General features: G+C 41.0%; 1 protein-coding gene across 4 annotated transcripts in view; it reads right to left on the reverse strand.

The window, feature by feature from the left end:
* Positions 1 to 13,118: 13,118 nt before the first annotated feature.
* The window catches only part of stac (SH3 and cysteine rich domain), a 48,083-nt gene continuing 44,135 nt past the window's right edge, over positions 13,119 to 17,066 (reverse strand). For all 4 annotated transcript variants that reach the window (XM_029730667.1, XM_029730666.1, XM_029730668.1 and 1 more), the window contains one exon: positions 13,119 to 15,278. In XM_029730667.1, the coding sequence (XP_029586527.1) occupies positions 15,180 to 15,278 (99 nt within the window). In that variant the 3' untranslated portion in view covers positions 13,119 to 15,179. The remainder of the gene's footprint in view (positions 15,279 to 17,066) is intronic.

Consider the following 17,066-nt stretch of genomic DNA (forward strand, 5'->3'; position numbering starts at 1 on the left):
GACACGTTAGCTAATGTTAACTAGCTCACGTCCAAATGCCAGTCTGGGTTTTTCCACAAAACATACATTGTAGCTAGCTATGTCTAGCTAGCTAGCTACATCAGATCAAAACCAACACCAAACTTAAGGCAAATTGTCATGCTGCTACTTTACAAAGCATGCAATGGGCTAGGTACTTCATACTCCAAGCTACGGTAAGAACTAGCCACATTTCACTGTTAGACAGGACACAACTCAATCCGCTGAGAAAACAAATTGCTAGCTAATGTTACATGTAAATAGCGCCTCGATTGTGCACTGACTGCAGTGTGCAAATGCATGCTTGGAAAAACTCACCAGCTTCTAACATCCATAATAAATTCCAGTATGCTCCTTCTCCTGTCTTCTTTACATTTTAATACACATGTGTGCTGATCAACAGTGCCAAACGAACAACTTTGCCTGAGGTTTGATATTTTCAACAACTCCAGTGCATGGTTCTAGGGGAGGGGGCTTATGCTCCCCCAAACCAGAATTATTTAAATGTATAGGATTTATAACTAGCTTTAGGCTAGAAACAAGCTGTAAAAGGCACAAGAAAGACCCGGCTCTAGTGCACATGGGGATATCTTTGTTTAGTCTCTATGGCTGAGTTATACGACCTTCAAAAGTCAATGACTTAAAACTCTTACTTTGCTTTCAATGGGTATTGAGTCATATTTTAAAATGTAAGACTGTCACAGCCAAATGAGTACCACAGTATGAGTTATAATATCCATAAAACCTAGCGGTCAAACAGGGAAATGGTTACAATAATTTTTCCACCATTCGTTTTTCACATAGGGGATTTTCGAAACACTTAAAATAAGGTCTGTGTTTCGTGTAGGCTTACCCCGGCGTGATGTTTTGTTAACCGTGTAAATCTCTCTAGGACAAGGTGACTTTTATCAACATTACTGCAAGACAAAACAGCTCAATCAATCAAGCCTGATGGTCTTGTAAGTATAAACGCAAAGCTTGCATTCATTTAATAATAAAAAAGCTTGAAAGGGTAGTGTAATGGGATAATGTCTTAGTGTGGTGTGTGAAGAATCCAATACTTTATCTTGAATGCCGTACAAATCACATTGTTGTGGGAGCACCTCCTCTAAGATTATGAATTAGGCTGTTTGAGAAGGTTTGAATCATAAGTAACCTGCCTACACATTGTTTGAAGTACAATAGACCAACATAGCTATTGTAATAGGTCAAAGCTGTGTGCTGGAAAACCTTGGTAGAGCATGAGTGTAGTCGACATTTTTGTGCTCATGTGAATTTCCTTTATTTTTTGCCTTCAAACCAATGCCTACTTCTTACTTAAAACAGATGTTTTTAAATCATCTTAGCGATAACAGCTACAACCCATGTGACAGACGTACCCAGACACCCCTGGGTGTCATCCGTTTGTCTGCTTCTACAGAACATTGCGTGCCCTCCCTTTTGATGATCGTTGGATTGAGGCAACGACATACAATGTTGAGCACTTTTGCTCTTCCCAAGCACTTTACAGACCTTTGCCTTCCACCGCTCTGAGATCCGAAGCTTGTTAATGTCTATCAAGGTGACAGGTGGCGGCTTCCCTGACCTGCGGCAACAAAAAATACTTTGGGAGAATAATTGGCTGGGAGGAGACAAACCTTGTTCTGGCCTGGGACTGGGACCTGACGAGCATGTGTCTCCACTGGGTTGACAAGAACTGAGTAGTCTCTGCTAATAGTGTGATTCCTAAAATGTGCCCAGCTGTTGAATGTACCAGCCAGGAGGTCAGTGCCAGTCGTCACAACGTGCACTCTCAGACAGCTCATTGCCATGAAGACTGTGAAGGGAATGAGTCATTAACATCAGCCTCCAAGGTTCAATCAATCACTTAAACAGCTCTCTGGGGAACCTCAGTTAGGCTACAATCTTTTGAAGGTCCAATGCTGCCATTTTAATCTCAATATCAAATCATTTCTGGGTAACAATTAAGTACCTTACTGTGATTGTTTTCAATTAAATAGGTTAAAAAAATCAACAAAAATAGCTTCGTAGCATGGAGCAATTACTCAAGCATGAATTTTGTTAGGACTGTCTGGGAATGGTCTGAGTGGGAAGGGGAAAACTGAACACTAGCTGTTATTTGCACAAAGGTATGAAACTCTCTTTTTTAATGGTCTGTTAACAAATTTACCGCCTGGTGATTTAGGCAGGCGAAAACTCTATCCCACCAAAACAGGCATTGTATTTCAAAGAGCTCATACACTAAATGGGCATTATCATAATTTTCTCAATTTCACAGTATTATTGCAACCTCATAGTCTGGAAATATATATAAAACACAGGAAAATCATGTTTTTGACTGCACGTTAATACTGTCAACTGCATTTCACTGTCAACTGCATTTATTTTCAGCAAACTTAACATGTGTAAATATTTGTATGAATATAACAAGATTCAACAGCTGAGACATAAACTGAACAAGCTCCACAGACATGTGACTAATAGAAATTGAATAATATGTCCCTGAACAAAGGGGGAGTCAAAATCAAAAGTAACAGTCAGTATCTGGTGTGGTCACCAGCTGCATTAAGTACTGCAGTGCATCTCCTCCTCATGGACTGCACCAGATTTGCCAGTTCTTGCTGTGCGATGTTACCCCACTCTTCTACCAAGGCACCTACAAGTTACCGGAAATTTCTGGGGGGAATGGCCCTTGCCCTCACCCTCTGATCCAACAGGTCCCAAACGTGCTCAATGGGATTGAGATCCGGGCTCTTCGCTGGCCATGGCAGAACACTGACATTCCTGTCTTGCAGGAAATCACTCACAGAATGAGCAGTTTGGCTGGTGGCATTGTCATGCTGGAGGGTCATGTCAGGATTAGCCTGCAGGAAGTGTACCACATGAGGGAGGAGGATGTCTTCCCTGTAACGCAAAGTGTTGAGATTGCCTGCAATGACAACAAGCTCCGTCTTATGATGCTGTGACACACCGCCCCAGACCATGATGGACACTCAACCACCAAATCGATCCTGCTCCAGAGTACAGGCCTCGGTATAATGCTCATTCCTTCTATGATAAACGCAAATCCGACCATCACCCCTGGTGAGACAAAACCGCGACTCGTCAGTGGAGAGCACCTTTTGCCAGTCCTGTCTGGTCCAGCGACGGTGGGTTTGTGCCCATATGGGACATTGTTGCCGGTGATGTCTGGTGAGGACCTGCCTTACAACAGGCCTACAAGCCCTCAGTCCAGCCTCTCTCAGCCTATTGAGGACAGTCTGAGCACTGATGGAGGGATTGTGCGTGCCTGGTGTAACTTGGGCAGTTGATGTTGCCATCCTGTACCTGTCCCGCAGGTGTGATGTTCGGATGTACCGATCCTGTGCAGGTGTTGTTACACGTGGTCTGACACTGCGAGGACGATCAGCTGTCCGTCCTGTCTCCCTGTAGCGCTGTCTTAGGCGTCTCACTGTACGGACATTGCAATTTATTGACCTGGCCACATCTGCAGTCCTCATGCCTCCGTGCAGCATGCCTAAGGCATGTTCACGCAGATGAGCAGGGACCGTGGGCATCTTTCTTTTGGTGTTTTTCAGTCAGTAGAAAGGCCTCTTTAGTGTCCTAAGTTTTCATAACTGTGAACGAAATTGCCTACCGTCTGTAACTTGTTAGGGTCTTAACGACCGTTCCACAGGTGCATGTTCGTTAATTGTTTATGGTTCATTGAACAAGCATGGGAAACAGTGTTTAAGCCCTTTACAATGAAGATCTGTGAAGTTATTTGGATTTTTACTAATTATCTTTGAAAGACAGGGTCCTGAAAAAGGGATTTTTCTTTTTTTTGCGGAGTTTATAACCCTCAACACATATATTCAATCAACCCCTATCCCAGTCTGCTGTCCCCACGTGCTTCAAGATGGCCACCATTGTTCCTGTTCCCAAGAAAGCTAAGGTAACTGAACTAAATGACTATCGCCCCGTAGCACTCACTTCTGTCATCATGAAGTGCTTTGAGAGGCTAGTCAAGGATCAAGCATTTGTCTACGAATGCCTGTTCTCGCCATTTTCAGTTGAATTCATCTAACTTTCTTTAACTCATAAGCAGGCCATGTCCTATTTGTTTCATAGTCGATATATAATCATATTTCATGACAGTGTAACGGTTAGCTTTTTTTACCGAAGGATGAAAGAACGCAATATGTCTGTCAGGGAATGCTATTCTGATATGTCAGATGAAGAATTAGACCAGAAAGTCAGGGCCATTAAGGCAAGGATTCCCCATGCGGGCTTTAGAATGGTCAAAGGAAGTCTCCAAGCAATGGGCCATCGTGTACAATGGCGAAGAGTTAGGGAGTCTTTGCAGTGTGTAGATGGTGCAGGTATCATTGCCAGAATGATCCAGCTTCGTTGCATTTGTCGGCAAAAATACTCTGTTCCTGCTCCCCTGTCTCTCGTCCACATTGATACAAATCATACATTTATAAGGTACTAAGATGTATAATGTCTCCATCAAATCAAATAAGTTATTTAAACTTTTTTATTCTTACTTATTCGTAGACAAATTTTCAATGATGTATTGGAGTTGTTCTTCATCAACTGGTAATACATAAATAATGAAGCAGGTTAATAGGTTAAAAGAGGTTAAACATTTCATTTTTAATTCCAATGCTTTTTTTCAAGATACAACATTGTCGTCTTTGGCGGTATAGATAGATTTTCAAGGAAGGTAAGTATATTCTTTTGTATGCATATTGCATATTTCCCATCACCTAATGAACAACCACAGTCTGGTGTTAAGCGTAGGCTACCTCTTGTGTAGATGTTCTATCTGGACACTGCGGCCAATAACAAAGCAGCAACTGCTTTTGGATACTTTATGGATGGAGTCGGCAGAAATGGATGGCCTTTAAGGTAAATATTGATATAGTAGAATAAAAAAAATAATTGTCTGTGTGAAATGTGAATGGCTTGACAGATCTTCCTTTAAATTTATCGTCACTAATACAGATTTGTTTCTTTTGAGCATTCCAGATTCAGCAGGTGGAGGACCTGCTTTATCAGGAGGATAATGTGGAATCTGGAAACACTGACAATGGGGTCATTATTCCTGACATCCCACGCCCCCTGTTTACTGAGAATCTTGCTGTGCTGCAAGTGAACTCTACCACTGACTCCTCATCTTTTGGTCAGGACATATACATGCATGCTCTTCGATTAGTTATGAGTCTCCAGCCTTTTTAGACGCAGTCCTCCCACACTATGTAGGATATTGTTTTAGCCCCAGTGCCACTCTTGATAATGGCAAAAATATGTATTTTTTGGAGGAGGGTGAAAGGATAACAGGCCCAGCTGTCAAAGTGAGAGAGTAGGCTATCCTGGATAGAGCAGGTACTTTTGTGTAGTCTATTTCTTGTGAGGTTTTCAGTCCTCAGATACAGAGAGCTGTGAAAGCCTGTCTGCAGATTAAGAGGTCCCAATGAAGAGCAGCAGTTCTCAGTCACAGGAACTCAAAGGGGTGCACATTTTTGTTTTTGCCTTAGCACTACACAGCTTATTCAAATGATCAAGTCATCATCAAGCTTTAAGTGGTATTTATGTATTCATTTGTGACGCTATCCTTGATATGATCCTGCTATTGTCACATGCTTGGTGTCCACATCAACAACAAACTAGAATGGTCCAAACACACCAAGACAGTCGTGAAGAGGGCCCGGCAAAGCCTATTCTCCCTCAGGAAACTAAAAAGATTTGGCATGGGTCCTGAGATCCTCAAAAGGTTCTACAGCTGCAACATCGAGAGCATCCTGACCGGTTACATCACTGCCTGGTACGGCAATTGCTCAGCCTCCGACCGCAAGGCACTTCAGAGGGTAGTGCGTATGGCCCAGTACATCACTGGGGCAAAGCTGCCTGCCATCCAGGACCTCTACACCAGGCGGTGCCAGAGGAAGGCCCTAAAAATTGTCAAAGACCCCAGCCACCCCAGTCATAAACTGTTCTCTCTACTACCGCATGGCAAGCGGTACCGGAGTGCCAAGTCTAGGACAAAAAGGCTGCTCAACAGTTTTACCCCCAAGCCATAAGACTCCTGAACAGGTAACCAAATGGTTACCCGGACTATTTGCATTGTGTGCCCCCCCCTCCCCCCAACTCCCTCTTTTACGCTGCCTGCTACTCTGTTTATCTTATATGCATAGTCACTTTAACTATACGTTCATGTACATACTACCTCAATTGGCCTGACCAACCAGTGCTCCCGCACATTGGCTAACCGGGCTATCTGCATTCCAGACTACCACTACACAATAAGCAAGTAAATAGTTAGCTATGTTACTTCAGCTGCATTGCATGGCAAATATAAGCAAGACAAGCTAACACAATTGTACATTCAATTTGCAGTAAATGCTTTAGCTAGCTAGATTCTTTACATCCACTGTTTCACAAGATGACAGCCTGGTTTGCTGGTTTTCTCAGGAGTCCCTAAAACATTAAACAGCACGAATTACAATTTCATACTCATGTCATAACACTAGCTAGTTAGCTGGCTAATGTTAGCTAGTCAGCTAACTTGCTAAATAGCGATTTTCGGAAATTAACTTTATAACAAAAAAATATTCACAATCGTTTGTCTTTACACTAACTAACATATTCCTCTCAATTGTAATTTTTTTGCTTGACTCGTTATGACGTTATAATTATTTACATTTGCTTCCACCGTGATGTTTTGTCAGCCCTCTTTGATGAAGAAAGTCACCAGCGAAGGATGGCTCGTGCCAAATTCTTCATTGGAACCACTTGATAGGACCCAAACACATAATGAGTGCTCTAACTCCCCCTTGCGGTGGTCTGGAGCATTGAAGCCGTGTCGCTGGATACCTCTAAGTCCCGCGGTGTAAGCTCGAAACTTTTAAAGGAGGAACCACTGTATATACTGTATACTGTATCCTTCACTATCTATTGCATCTTAGCCACTCTGTCACTGCTCATCCATATATTTTATACGTATATATTCTCCTCCCATTCCTTTACTAGATTGTGTGTATTCGGTTTTGTTGTGGAATTGTTAGATATTACCTGTTAGATACTGCTGCACTGTCGGATCTAGAAGCATAAGCATTTTGCTACACTCACACATGCTTAGCAGATGTTATTGTGAGTGACCAATAAAATTTGATTTGATACGACCTTGTCTACCCATTTTATGGGTCAGGGATTTATTAATAGTTGTGTATAAATCATGGGGAAAATTAATACAATTATTATTTAGACAAATGTATGCCTGTGAGGAGTCTTTAGTTCATTAAAGTCATTGAGAGAGTCTTGCTGTAATATCGATAGAAAAGCTCTTTTGAAGTAGCATATAATGTTGGGGTTATAGTACTGACAAAACAAAGAGAATGGATCCTATGCTCTATGTCACTGAAACAGCCTCTTTTCTTCTTACTTCCTTAGGCAATCTAACTGACCATCTGGATATAGTCCAGGCCTTCCTAGCCGAGGCGAAGCAATGAAGCCGCCAAGTGGATTTTGCTGTGTCATTAATCACAGCTCACTTTTGCTGCAGTTTCTCTTTTGTTATTCTGTCAGACTTTTTTTATTTTCATTTTGACTACCCAAAGTGACAAACTGCCACTCTAGCCCATTTATAATGGCTTAGAGCTAGACTATTTTGTTTGGCACCTCTTTCTTCCCCATCCAAGACACTCGCACACACACCCACTCACTCCATTGCACCACAAAGAGTGTATCTTGTGAGATGTGTGATATATGTCAAACAAACATCAGACCAAGTGCATGCAGTGTGAAATGACTGATGCTTACTCATCTATCTGAAACTGTTAAACAGCTATTCCTACTACTGATATCAACCTGTTGCATACAACAAGCTATTTAGCACTTTTGTTCATTCTCCAACACCCTAAATGCTAAATGTTGCCAATGCAATACAGGCTAATGTCAGCACAATACCAACGGAGGGTGCTAGAGTGTTTGTGGCCTGTATCAGCACTGTAGTGGTGCACTGGCCTGTGTTATGACAAAGACAGAGAACAAGGGCACGTCTTTAGAACGGTCTCTGCAATTTATTGTCTTGCTGGTAAGCAACTCCAGAGTAGATTTGGCTTTGTGTTGTATGTTATTGTCCTGCTGAAATGTGATTCCTTCCCCAGTCCCTGGTGTAAAGCAGACTGAAGCAGGTTTTCTTCTAGGATTTTGCCAATGTCAAGCATACCCATACCATGATGCAGCCACCACCATGCTTGAAAATAAGGAGGCAGTTACTCAGTGATGTGTTGTGTTGGATTTGCCCCAAACGTATGCATTTAGGCCAACAAGTGCATTCCTTTGATGTGTTTTGTTTTCTTCTTCAGTGTTACTGTAGTGCCTTGTTGCATACATATGCATATTTTGGAATATTTTGATTCTGTATATTTTGATTCTTATTTTCACTCTGTCATTGGTGACATCCCTAAGCAGTTTCCTTCATGTCCTGCTGCTCAGTGCAGAAGGACAACTGCATCTTTGATGTGTCTGTGTCTGACATCATCCACAGCATAATGATTAACTTGACCATGCTTAGACATATTAAATGTCTGATTTGTTATTGTTAACCATCTACCAACCACTGCCCTTCTTCATGAAGCTTTCGAAAAGCTCCCTGGTCTTTGTAGTTGAATCTGTGCTTAAAATTCAGTACTTGACTGAGGGACCTTACAGATGTTTTATGTATGAGGAACGGAGGAAGGGTTAGTCATTAAAAAATAATGTCATCCTCTATTATTTGGACACACAGAGTGAGTCCATATAACTTATGTGATTTGTTAAGCCACATTTTACTTCTGAACTAATTAAGGCTTGCCAAAACAACGGGGGTGAATACTAATGTGACTATATTTCAGTTATTTAATTTTAATTAATTTGTAAATATGTGTATCATTTTATTTTCACTTTGACATTATGGAGTATTTTGTATACTTTGTAACTTTGTAATGCAACACCATGTGAAAAAGAGGGTGCAGACTTTCTATAGTCTCTGTACTTTACACCAAAGTGATTAAAAAACTAACTGTAACGTTGTCAATGCAATACAGGCTAATGTCAGGCCAATACCAACGGAGGGTGCTAGAGTCTGGTGGTTGAGGCCTGTATCAGCCCTGGTGGACTGGCCTGTGTCATGACAAAGACAAACAGGGGAACAAGACAAGGGTGAGTTTTTACAGTTTTTCTCAATTGCTAAAACACTAAAACCCATTGGCTGAACAAAGTTCTCAGTTGCCTGGACTCATTTAGCTAATTATGCAGTCTGTTGTCAATACCTTAAACCATTTCACATGGTAAAACACAATTTGCAGATCTCACTTAGACTTTTCAGCAAAACTCTAAACACATTCTCAAAACACCTTCTGCACTCTATTTCACATGTCATCCATACTGGTAAACACAAGTGGCAACAATCAAATACAAATAGAGAACACATGTCATTGACTGAACACAACCACTCAAAATTGATTTAACCTGTTTCAAATGATGCGACACAACCAATATAAGCCAATTCAGAGAGCAAACAGGTTGTTGAAGGTGGGAAGGAGAAAGTCTGAGAATGGATAGAAGAAACAATGTGAGAGGACGAGTGCGTATGCGTATGCGAGGTGGGCGACGAGGAGGAAGAGGAGGAGGAGGAGGGCAAGAAACAGGAAGAGGAGGACGAAGAGGAAGAGGAAGACAAAGAGTAGAAATATCTGATGAAATTCGGGCAACAGTTATAGACCATGTTCTTGTCCATGGACTGACAATGAGGGAAGCAGGACTTATAGTGCAACCCAATTTCAGCCGATTTTCTGTGTCCACCATAGTAAGGACACTCAGAGAAGAGAACAGGGACAGTATACTACTGTAGTTTTGTAATTGCAAATTTACTGTACTACACTATATGCAGCTGTTTCAATAGACATTTGTAAAGTTAATCACTGTATGTATTGTACTGCATGAATATGTTTTGTAACTGCACAACTACTTTTTGTAGAATTGCAAGGCTGCGACATGCAGGTGGAAGGACAGCTATATTCACTCGGGAGCAAGAGGCCGTTATAGTTGGCATGGTCCTTCAAGATAATGCAATACGACTCAGAGAAATCCAGGAACGAGTGATACAAGACAACACACACTTCCAGGGAATCGACAGTGTGAGCATTTCCACAATTGACCGTGTCCTCCATCGTAACAGGATGCGAATGAAACAAGTATACAGAGTACCTTTTGAGCACAACTCACCAAGGGTGAAAGAACTGCGAGCTCAGTATGTGCAAGTAAGTGTACATTCAGAAACATTTACTGTAATCCAGATTGTCTACAGTACTAACACATACTATGTGAATGACATTACTCTTCAGTACATACAATGTATGTGAATCAGAAGTGCATACAGTAGGCCTAATTGTACTCTACAGTATAGCACTGTCTCTGTACGACTTACAAAATCCTACATACAGTATATTGTATTTCTACACAGACAATATTTGACTTGGAATCCTTGGACAGACCCCATGAGTTCATATTTGTCGATGAAGCAGGCTTCAATCTAACAAAGAGGAGAAGGAGAGGCCGAAACATGATTGGACAGCGGGCCATTGTTGAAGTCCCTGGTCAACGAGGTGGCAATGTCACAATCTGTGCTGCTATCAACAACCATGGTGTTCTACATCACCATGTTACACTCGGGCCATATATCACCCAGCACATTCTAAGATTTATTGCCAATCTAAGAGATATTTTATTTGAGCAGCAGGTTCAAGAGCAGCAGGGTCAAGAGCTAAATGAGAATCCCATTCCCACCTATGTGATAGTGTGGGACAATGTCAGTTTCCACCGAGCTGCTCAGGTAAGGGAATGGTTTAACATCAATGGGCAGTTTATGAACTTGTACCTCCCTCCATACTCGCCTTTCCTGAATCCGATTGAGGAGTTTTTCTCCTCTTGGAGATGGAAAGTGTATGATAGACAACCCTACACCAGAGAAAATCTGCTGCAAGCCATGGATTTAGCCTGTGGTGATATAGGTGAGGAATCATGTCAGGGCTGGATACGGCACACAACAGGCTTCTTCCCCCGTTGCCTCAGGAGGGACAATATTGCTTGTGATGTCGACGAAGTGCTCTGGCCTGACCCAGCCCAAAGACAAGAAGAAGCACATTGATCACATGTTTACTCCTTTGATTTTTGTCCCTTTTAGTATTGTATACTGTAGTACAGTGCATTGTAGGCTGTATACTGTACAATGGACAAATTGTATGGCCCTGAACATTGTGCTTTCCATTTATTAACAGTACTGACTGCTTAATAGATTTTGACTGGTTGCAGGTTCATATCAACAAAGAACAAGAATTACAGTATCACAGAGACAAAGGACAAGTTTGTGAGATGCAGGGTACAGTACTGTAAAAATAGGGGTACAAGGAGGAGGAAGAACAAAAAACAAAAGAGCAAAGCAGAGTAGTAATTTCTGATCAATTTTGAGCTACTATGATAGAACATGTTTTCGTTCATCAAAAGACAATGAAGGAAAAATATGAATCTTTTTTTCAATTAAAAATGTACTTCTCCCTGAGAATTGTATGTTTTGAACAATGTGTTTTCTATTTTTCGGTGTATTGTTTACTGACTGCTTGAGAGTGTATATCATTTTGATCACTTTGTTTATGATTTGAGAGCAGTGTTTGATTTTGAACACAGGTAAAACTGTTTTGAGGCGAATGTTTCATTTTGCAAGAGGAGTCAGAGGTTATGTAAATAGTGCTTGAAGATGAGGTTTTGTGTTTAATGTTTTCAGGAAATGAAGCAAGGTTTCAGAAATTGTGTTTTAGCAATTGAGAAAAACTGTAAAACGGTCTCTGCCCGCTGCCAGGAGAATCGTCCAGCAGCCACTAGACTTCTGAACAGCTGCCTTAATGGGGCTACTGAACCTAGGAGCCGCAGTAAAAACAAAATAACAGCTTGAAGATAATTAAAGTGGTAGAGTTGAGCAAATGATGAGCCAATTAGCAACAGCTAATTAAGTAGTGGGTGGGAGAATTGGAGGCATGGCTGTCTGTGTAGGGCTTTATGAATAGTTTGTGACAGATGTGTAAAAAGACATGGAAAACTGTATCACTCAGTGACTTGGTGACAATATTGCGTATTGATGCTACAGGATGTTGCAGTATAATCATGAGAACACAATGCACTATGCTGTCAGTAGAGGGTGTTCTTCTGCATAAAATGTGTGATTAGTCTAGATGGCCACATGGCATGTAGTTGTTAACAGTTCTAACATGTGAGCTAATCAACATTTTATTACCAGAGATTTCAAAATGAAATACATTTCAACATTTTTTGTGAAGGTAGAGCATCAGTATTTCCAGAAAATATCAACGTGATTCCCATATTATTTATATTTGTTATGAGGGAATGTGCATCCCTTTCTTAGTTCTCGTGTGGAAAATGTGTATGGAGCTGGAGAATGGGAAGTAGGTGAGGATGAGGGGGGAAGCAGCCTCTTCATCACGGTGGATGGGTTCTCATAAGATATTTTCTCTGACAGGGCAGCAGGCCCCAGGTTAACCAAGGCTTGTCTTAGCGAGTATTATATTGGAGATCATACTGGTGGAATATAAGCGTCATACCGCTGAGTTATCCTCTTTCCAAATGAGAGGAAATGCCTCCCTTTTGAGACAGTATTGGGTTATATTGCACCAAAGCAGTTCTTAAATGGATACTTCGGGATTTTGGCAATGAGGCCATTTGTCTACTTCCCCAGAGTCAGATGAACTTGTGGATACCATTTTTATGTCGCTATGTCCAGCATGAAGGAAGTTAAAGGTAGTTTCACAAGAAAATGTTAACTAGCATTAGCGCAATGACTGGAAGTCTATGGGTATCTGCGCTAAAGCTAGTTAGCATAGGCTCGCGAAACTACCTCTAACTTCCTTTATACCTCAATGTATAGTCAGCACAGGCATACATGACTGTGATGTTTTCTGTGTTCCGAGTATGAAGACAAAGCTATCTATCTCGAGTTAAGGACAGTGCTTTATATATTCTGTAAATAGTTTCCCAAAACGACGATAATAAATTGATACAATTGATAAAAAAATTCTAATCAATTTATTTTTTATTCTGTGCATACAATCTATACAATACAGTGGTCTTTGACTATGGTTGCAAAATTCCAGGAACTTTCAATATATTCCCTGGTTTCCCAGAAATCCTAGTTGGAAGATTCCATATTTCCTGCTTATTGTCTTCTTATTCCCAAAATCCTCCAACTGGGTTTTCATGAAAACTTGGGGATTTATTGAAAGTTCACGGAGTTTTACAACCCTATCTTTAGTTTCAGTGCAGCTTAGATGAACTTATAGAGAGACACATTTACTACCATACCTTTCCATTGACAGTTCATTTGTTATAATAATATTTTAACAGAAAACAAATATACAAACAATAAATCCGCAAAGAATATTGCTATTCCTCAAGAGAAAGGAATAGAACATGTGTGTCATAAAGAGTGACATTAAAGGGAAAGTTACATCTCAACAAGCATGTCTTGATTCGACGAAAAATGGTGTTTACATTGTTTAAAGTGAATAGCCATATCTGAGTGACCATTTAGTGCAATTGGAGCAAGCATACATGAATGTAAATCAAAGCTGAATTTCATGTAGCTCATGCATTGAAGCTTCTCTGATCAAATACCTTGACAATAACAGGTGTAAAAAGCCATTTGTATAGGAAAGAAATGTATATAACTTGTTTTGGTTTATTTGTTATTGTGTATAGAATCTAATGTAATTGTGTCGAAATGTATATTAGAAACCACACCAACAGGTATGCAGATTTTATGACATACATTCAAAAACAATTGATCTAACCACTTGTTAGAGGTTGACCGCTTCCTAAATTCACATAATTTCTTATCAAATCCATTATCCTTTATAAAACACATCAAGAAACAAGGTCATGATGAGTTACCTGAAGAGAACATTATCACCAGACTTTAAGTTGCAAATTAGGTATTCATTGTTTTGAAATATTCACAAAATCTGTTTGACAGGTTTGTAGTCCTTTTGTGGTGTCATATTTTTTAACCGCAAATGTGGATGGGTAAGCAGCTAGACTAGGAACATCACCAGTTGGATTTGTGCAAAAGATTTCTTTCTCCTTTGAACAATACTACCTCAGAAATCTTGATACATTTCTGCTTCGTCTAATTCTTTTTGTTGTTCCTCTCCAGTGACAAAACCAATGTATGGAATTTTTTGTATCACAGAGGGACGGATTCTTGGGAGAATGGGTCTGTAATTGTGAGCTTGAGGCTATCAAGACTCAGTAGAGCCATCATACGAGCATAGAAGAAAAAAGACTTATCTTCTATGCTTTTGATAAATATGCTGTTTGTAACCTCAACTGCTTGCATCAAAGTTAGCGTAAGTGAATAAAATATGATTATTTCAGAATCGAATCTTCGGCTATAGAGAACAAGTGCTTGAACATTTGGGCTTTCGGTTAAACAGGCGGTTCAAACATACTGCAGCTGATGCTAAATAAGCAAGTATGTATACATAAAGAAAGTTGCCGAAAGTAGATTTCCTTGCTCTCTCGGTCTCAGTAGTAGACACACGAGTACATTCAGTATATTCATGCATGATGCGTCACCTGCATTCTCCACTGGGAAATCCCACAAAGAACAAACAATGCTCAGCTGTCCTAAAAATCTAACAAAATCAGAATAAAAATCTAACCAAATCCAGAGATGCAATCACCCCACTCTCCCTCCCTGTGACCACAAAGTCAGGTTATCTGATCCGTCGCAACACTTTCCCCTTCAGGCTAAAAGGGAATGAGGAAGGTTGGCTCTGACTCTGACAAAGGCATTCCCTTAATGGCAACAACAATATTTTGGAGTTTGGATCTACAGCTCAACAGAGGATTTCCTCCATGGTTTCAGGCGGCCATTTTGTGGGAAGAATGGTCCTCTCCCTCATGCCTGAGGTTGGCATCTAATCAGAGCTACTGTCAGAGCCATCCCTGCGCATCATGGGAGTGTGCCACTGTGCCTCTCCTCCCTCCTCTCTCTCCTTCTCTTCCTCTCGTTATCTCTCTCCAGCACTCTCTATTTCTCTCTCTCTCTCTCTCTCTCTCTCTCTCTCTCAGATGTTTTCCAGGACATCACAGGGCACGTAGCCTCTCTTCTTTCCACTGGCCACTCGGATGAAGCCACTGTGTTCATCCTCACCGCTTACACAAATCTGATGAAACAGTGAAGAATGATCTCGTGATTTAGTTGCTTTTTGTACAAACCAAACACATTTTAAAACATTCAATTCACAATGCACAGTGGCCCTAAAGCGCAAAGTAGCTTTAGGGTCACTGTAAGAAATATATAATTCTCCCACCAAACAACAATGACACCTGTCTGTATTTGCCTGATAATCTTTGATACAGCTGCAGAGGGGTAGTTTGAATAGTCTTTGATACAGCTGCAGAGGGTAGTTTGAATATTATTAGATACAGCTGCAGAGGGGTAGTGTGAATAGTCTTTGATTCAGCTACAGAGGGGTAGTGTGAATAGTATTTGATACAGCTGCAGAGGGGTAGTGTGAATAGTCTTTGATACAGCTGCAGAGGGGTAGTTTGAATAGTCTTTGATACAGCTGCAGAGGGTAGTTTGAATAGTATTTGATACAGCTGCAGAGGGGTAGTTTGAATAGTATTTGATACAGCTGCAGAGGGGTAGTGTGAATAGTATTTGATACAGCTGCAGAGGGGTAGTGTGAATAGTATTTGATACAGCTGCAGAGGGGTAGTGTGAATAGTCTTTGATACAGCTGCAGAGGGGTAGTGTGAATAGTATTTGATACAGCTGCAGAAAGGTAGTATGAATAGTCTTTGATACAGCTGCAGATGGGTAGTGTGAATAGTCTTTGATACAGCTGCAGAGGGGTAGTGTGAATAGTCTTTGATACAGCTGCAGAGGGGTAGTGTGAATAGTATTTGATACAGCTGCAGAAGGGTAGTGTGAATAGTCTGATACAGCTGCAGATGGGTAGTGTGAATAGTCTTTGATACAGCTGCAGACGGTAGTTTGAATAGTATTTGATACAGCTGCAGAGGGGTATTGTGAATAGTCTTTGATACAGCTGCAGAGGGGTAGTGTGAATAGTATTTGATACAGCTGCAGAGGGGTAGTTTGAATAGTATTTGATACAGCTGCAGAGGGGTAGTGTGAATAGTATTTGATACAGCTGCAGAGGGGTAGTGTGAATAGTATTTGATACAGCTGCAGAGGGGTAGTGTGAATAGTCTTTGATACAGCTGCAGAGGGGTAGTGTGAATAGTATTTGATACAGCTGCAGAAGGGTAGTGTGAATAGTCTTTGATACAGCTGCAGATGGGTAGTGTGAATAGTCTTTGATACAGCTGCAGATGGGTAGTGTGAATAGTCTTTGATACAGCTGCAGAAGGGTAGTGTGAATAGTCTTTGATACAGCTGCAGATGGGTAGTGTGAATAGTCTTTGATACAGCTGCAGAGGGGTAGTGTGAATAGTCTTTGATACAGCTGCAGAGGGCTAGTGTGAATAGTCTGATACAGCTGTGGATGGATAGTGGGAATAGTCTGATACAGATGCAGATGGGTAGTGTGAATAGTCTTTGATACAGCTGCAGACGGTAGTTTGAATAGTATTTGATACAGCTGCAGAGGGGTAGTGTGAATAGTCTTTGATACAGCTGCAGAGGGGTAGTGTGAATAGTATTTGATACAGCTGCAGAGGGGTAGTTTGAATAGTATTTGATACAGCTGCAGAGGGGTAGTGTGAATAGTCTTTGATACAGCTGCAGAGGGGTAGTGTGAATAGTATTTGATACAGCTGCAGAAGGGTAGTGTGAATAGTCTTTGATACAGCTGCAGATGGGTAGTGTGAATAGTCTTTGATACAGCTGCAGATGGGTAGTGTGAATAGTCTTTGATACAGCTGCAGAAGGGTAGTGTGAATAGTCTTTGATACAGCTGCAGATGGGTAGTGTGAATAGTCTT

The sequence above is a fragment of the Salmo trutta genome, chromosome 33 (genome assembly GCF_901001165.1).
Source record: "Salmo trutta chromosome 33, fSalTru1.1, whole genome shotgun sequence".
Classification (NCBI taxonomy): Eukaryota; Metazoa; Chordata; class Actinopteri; order Salmoniformes; family Salmonidae; genus Salmo; species Salmo trutta.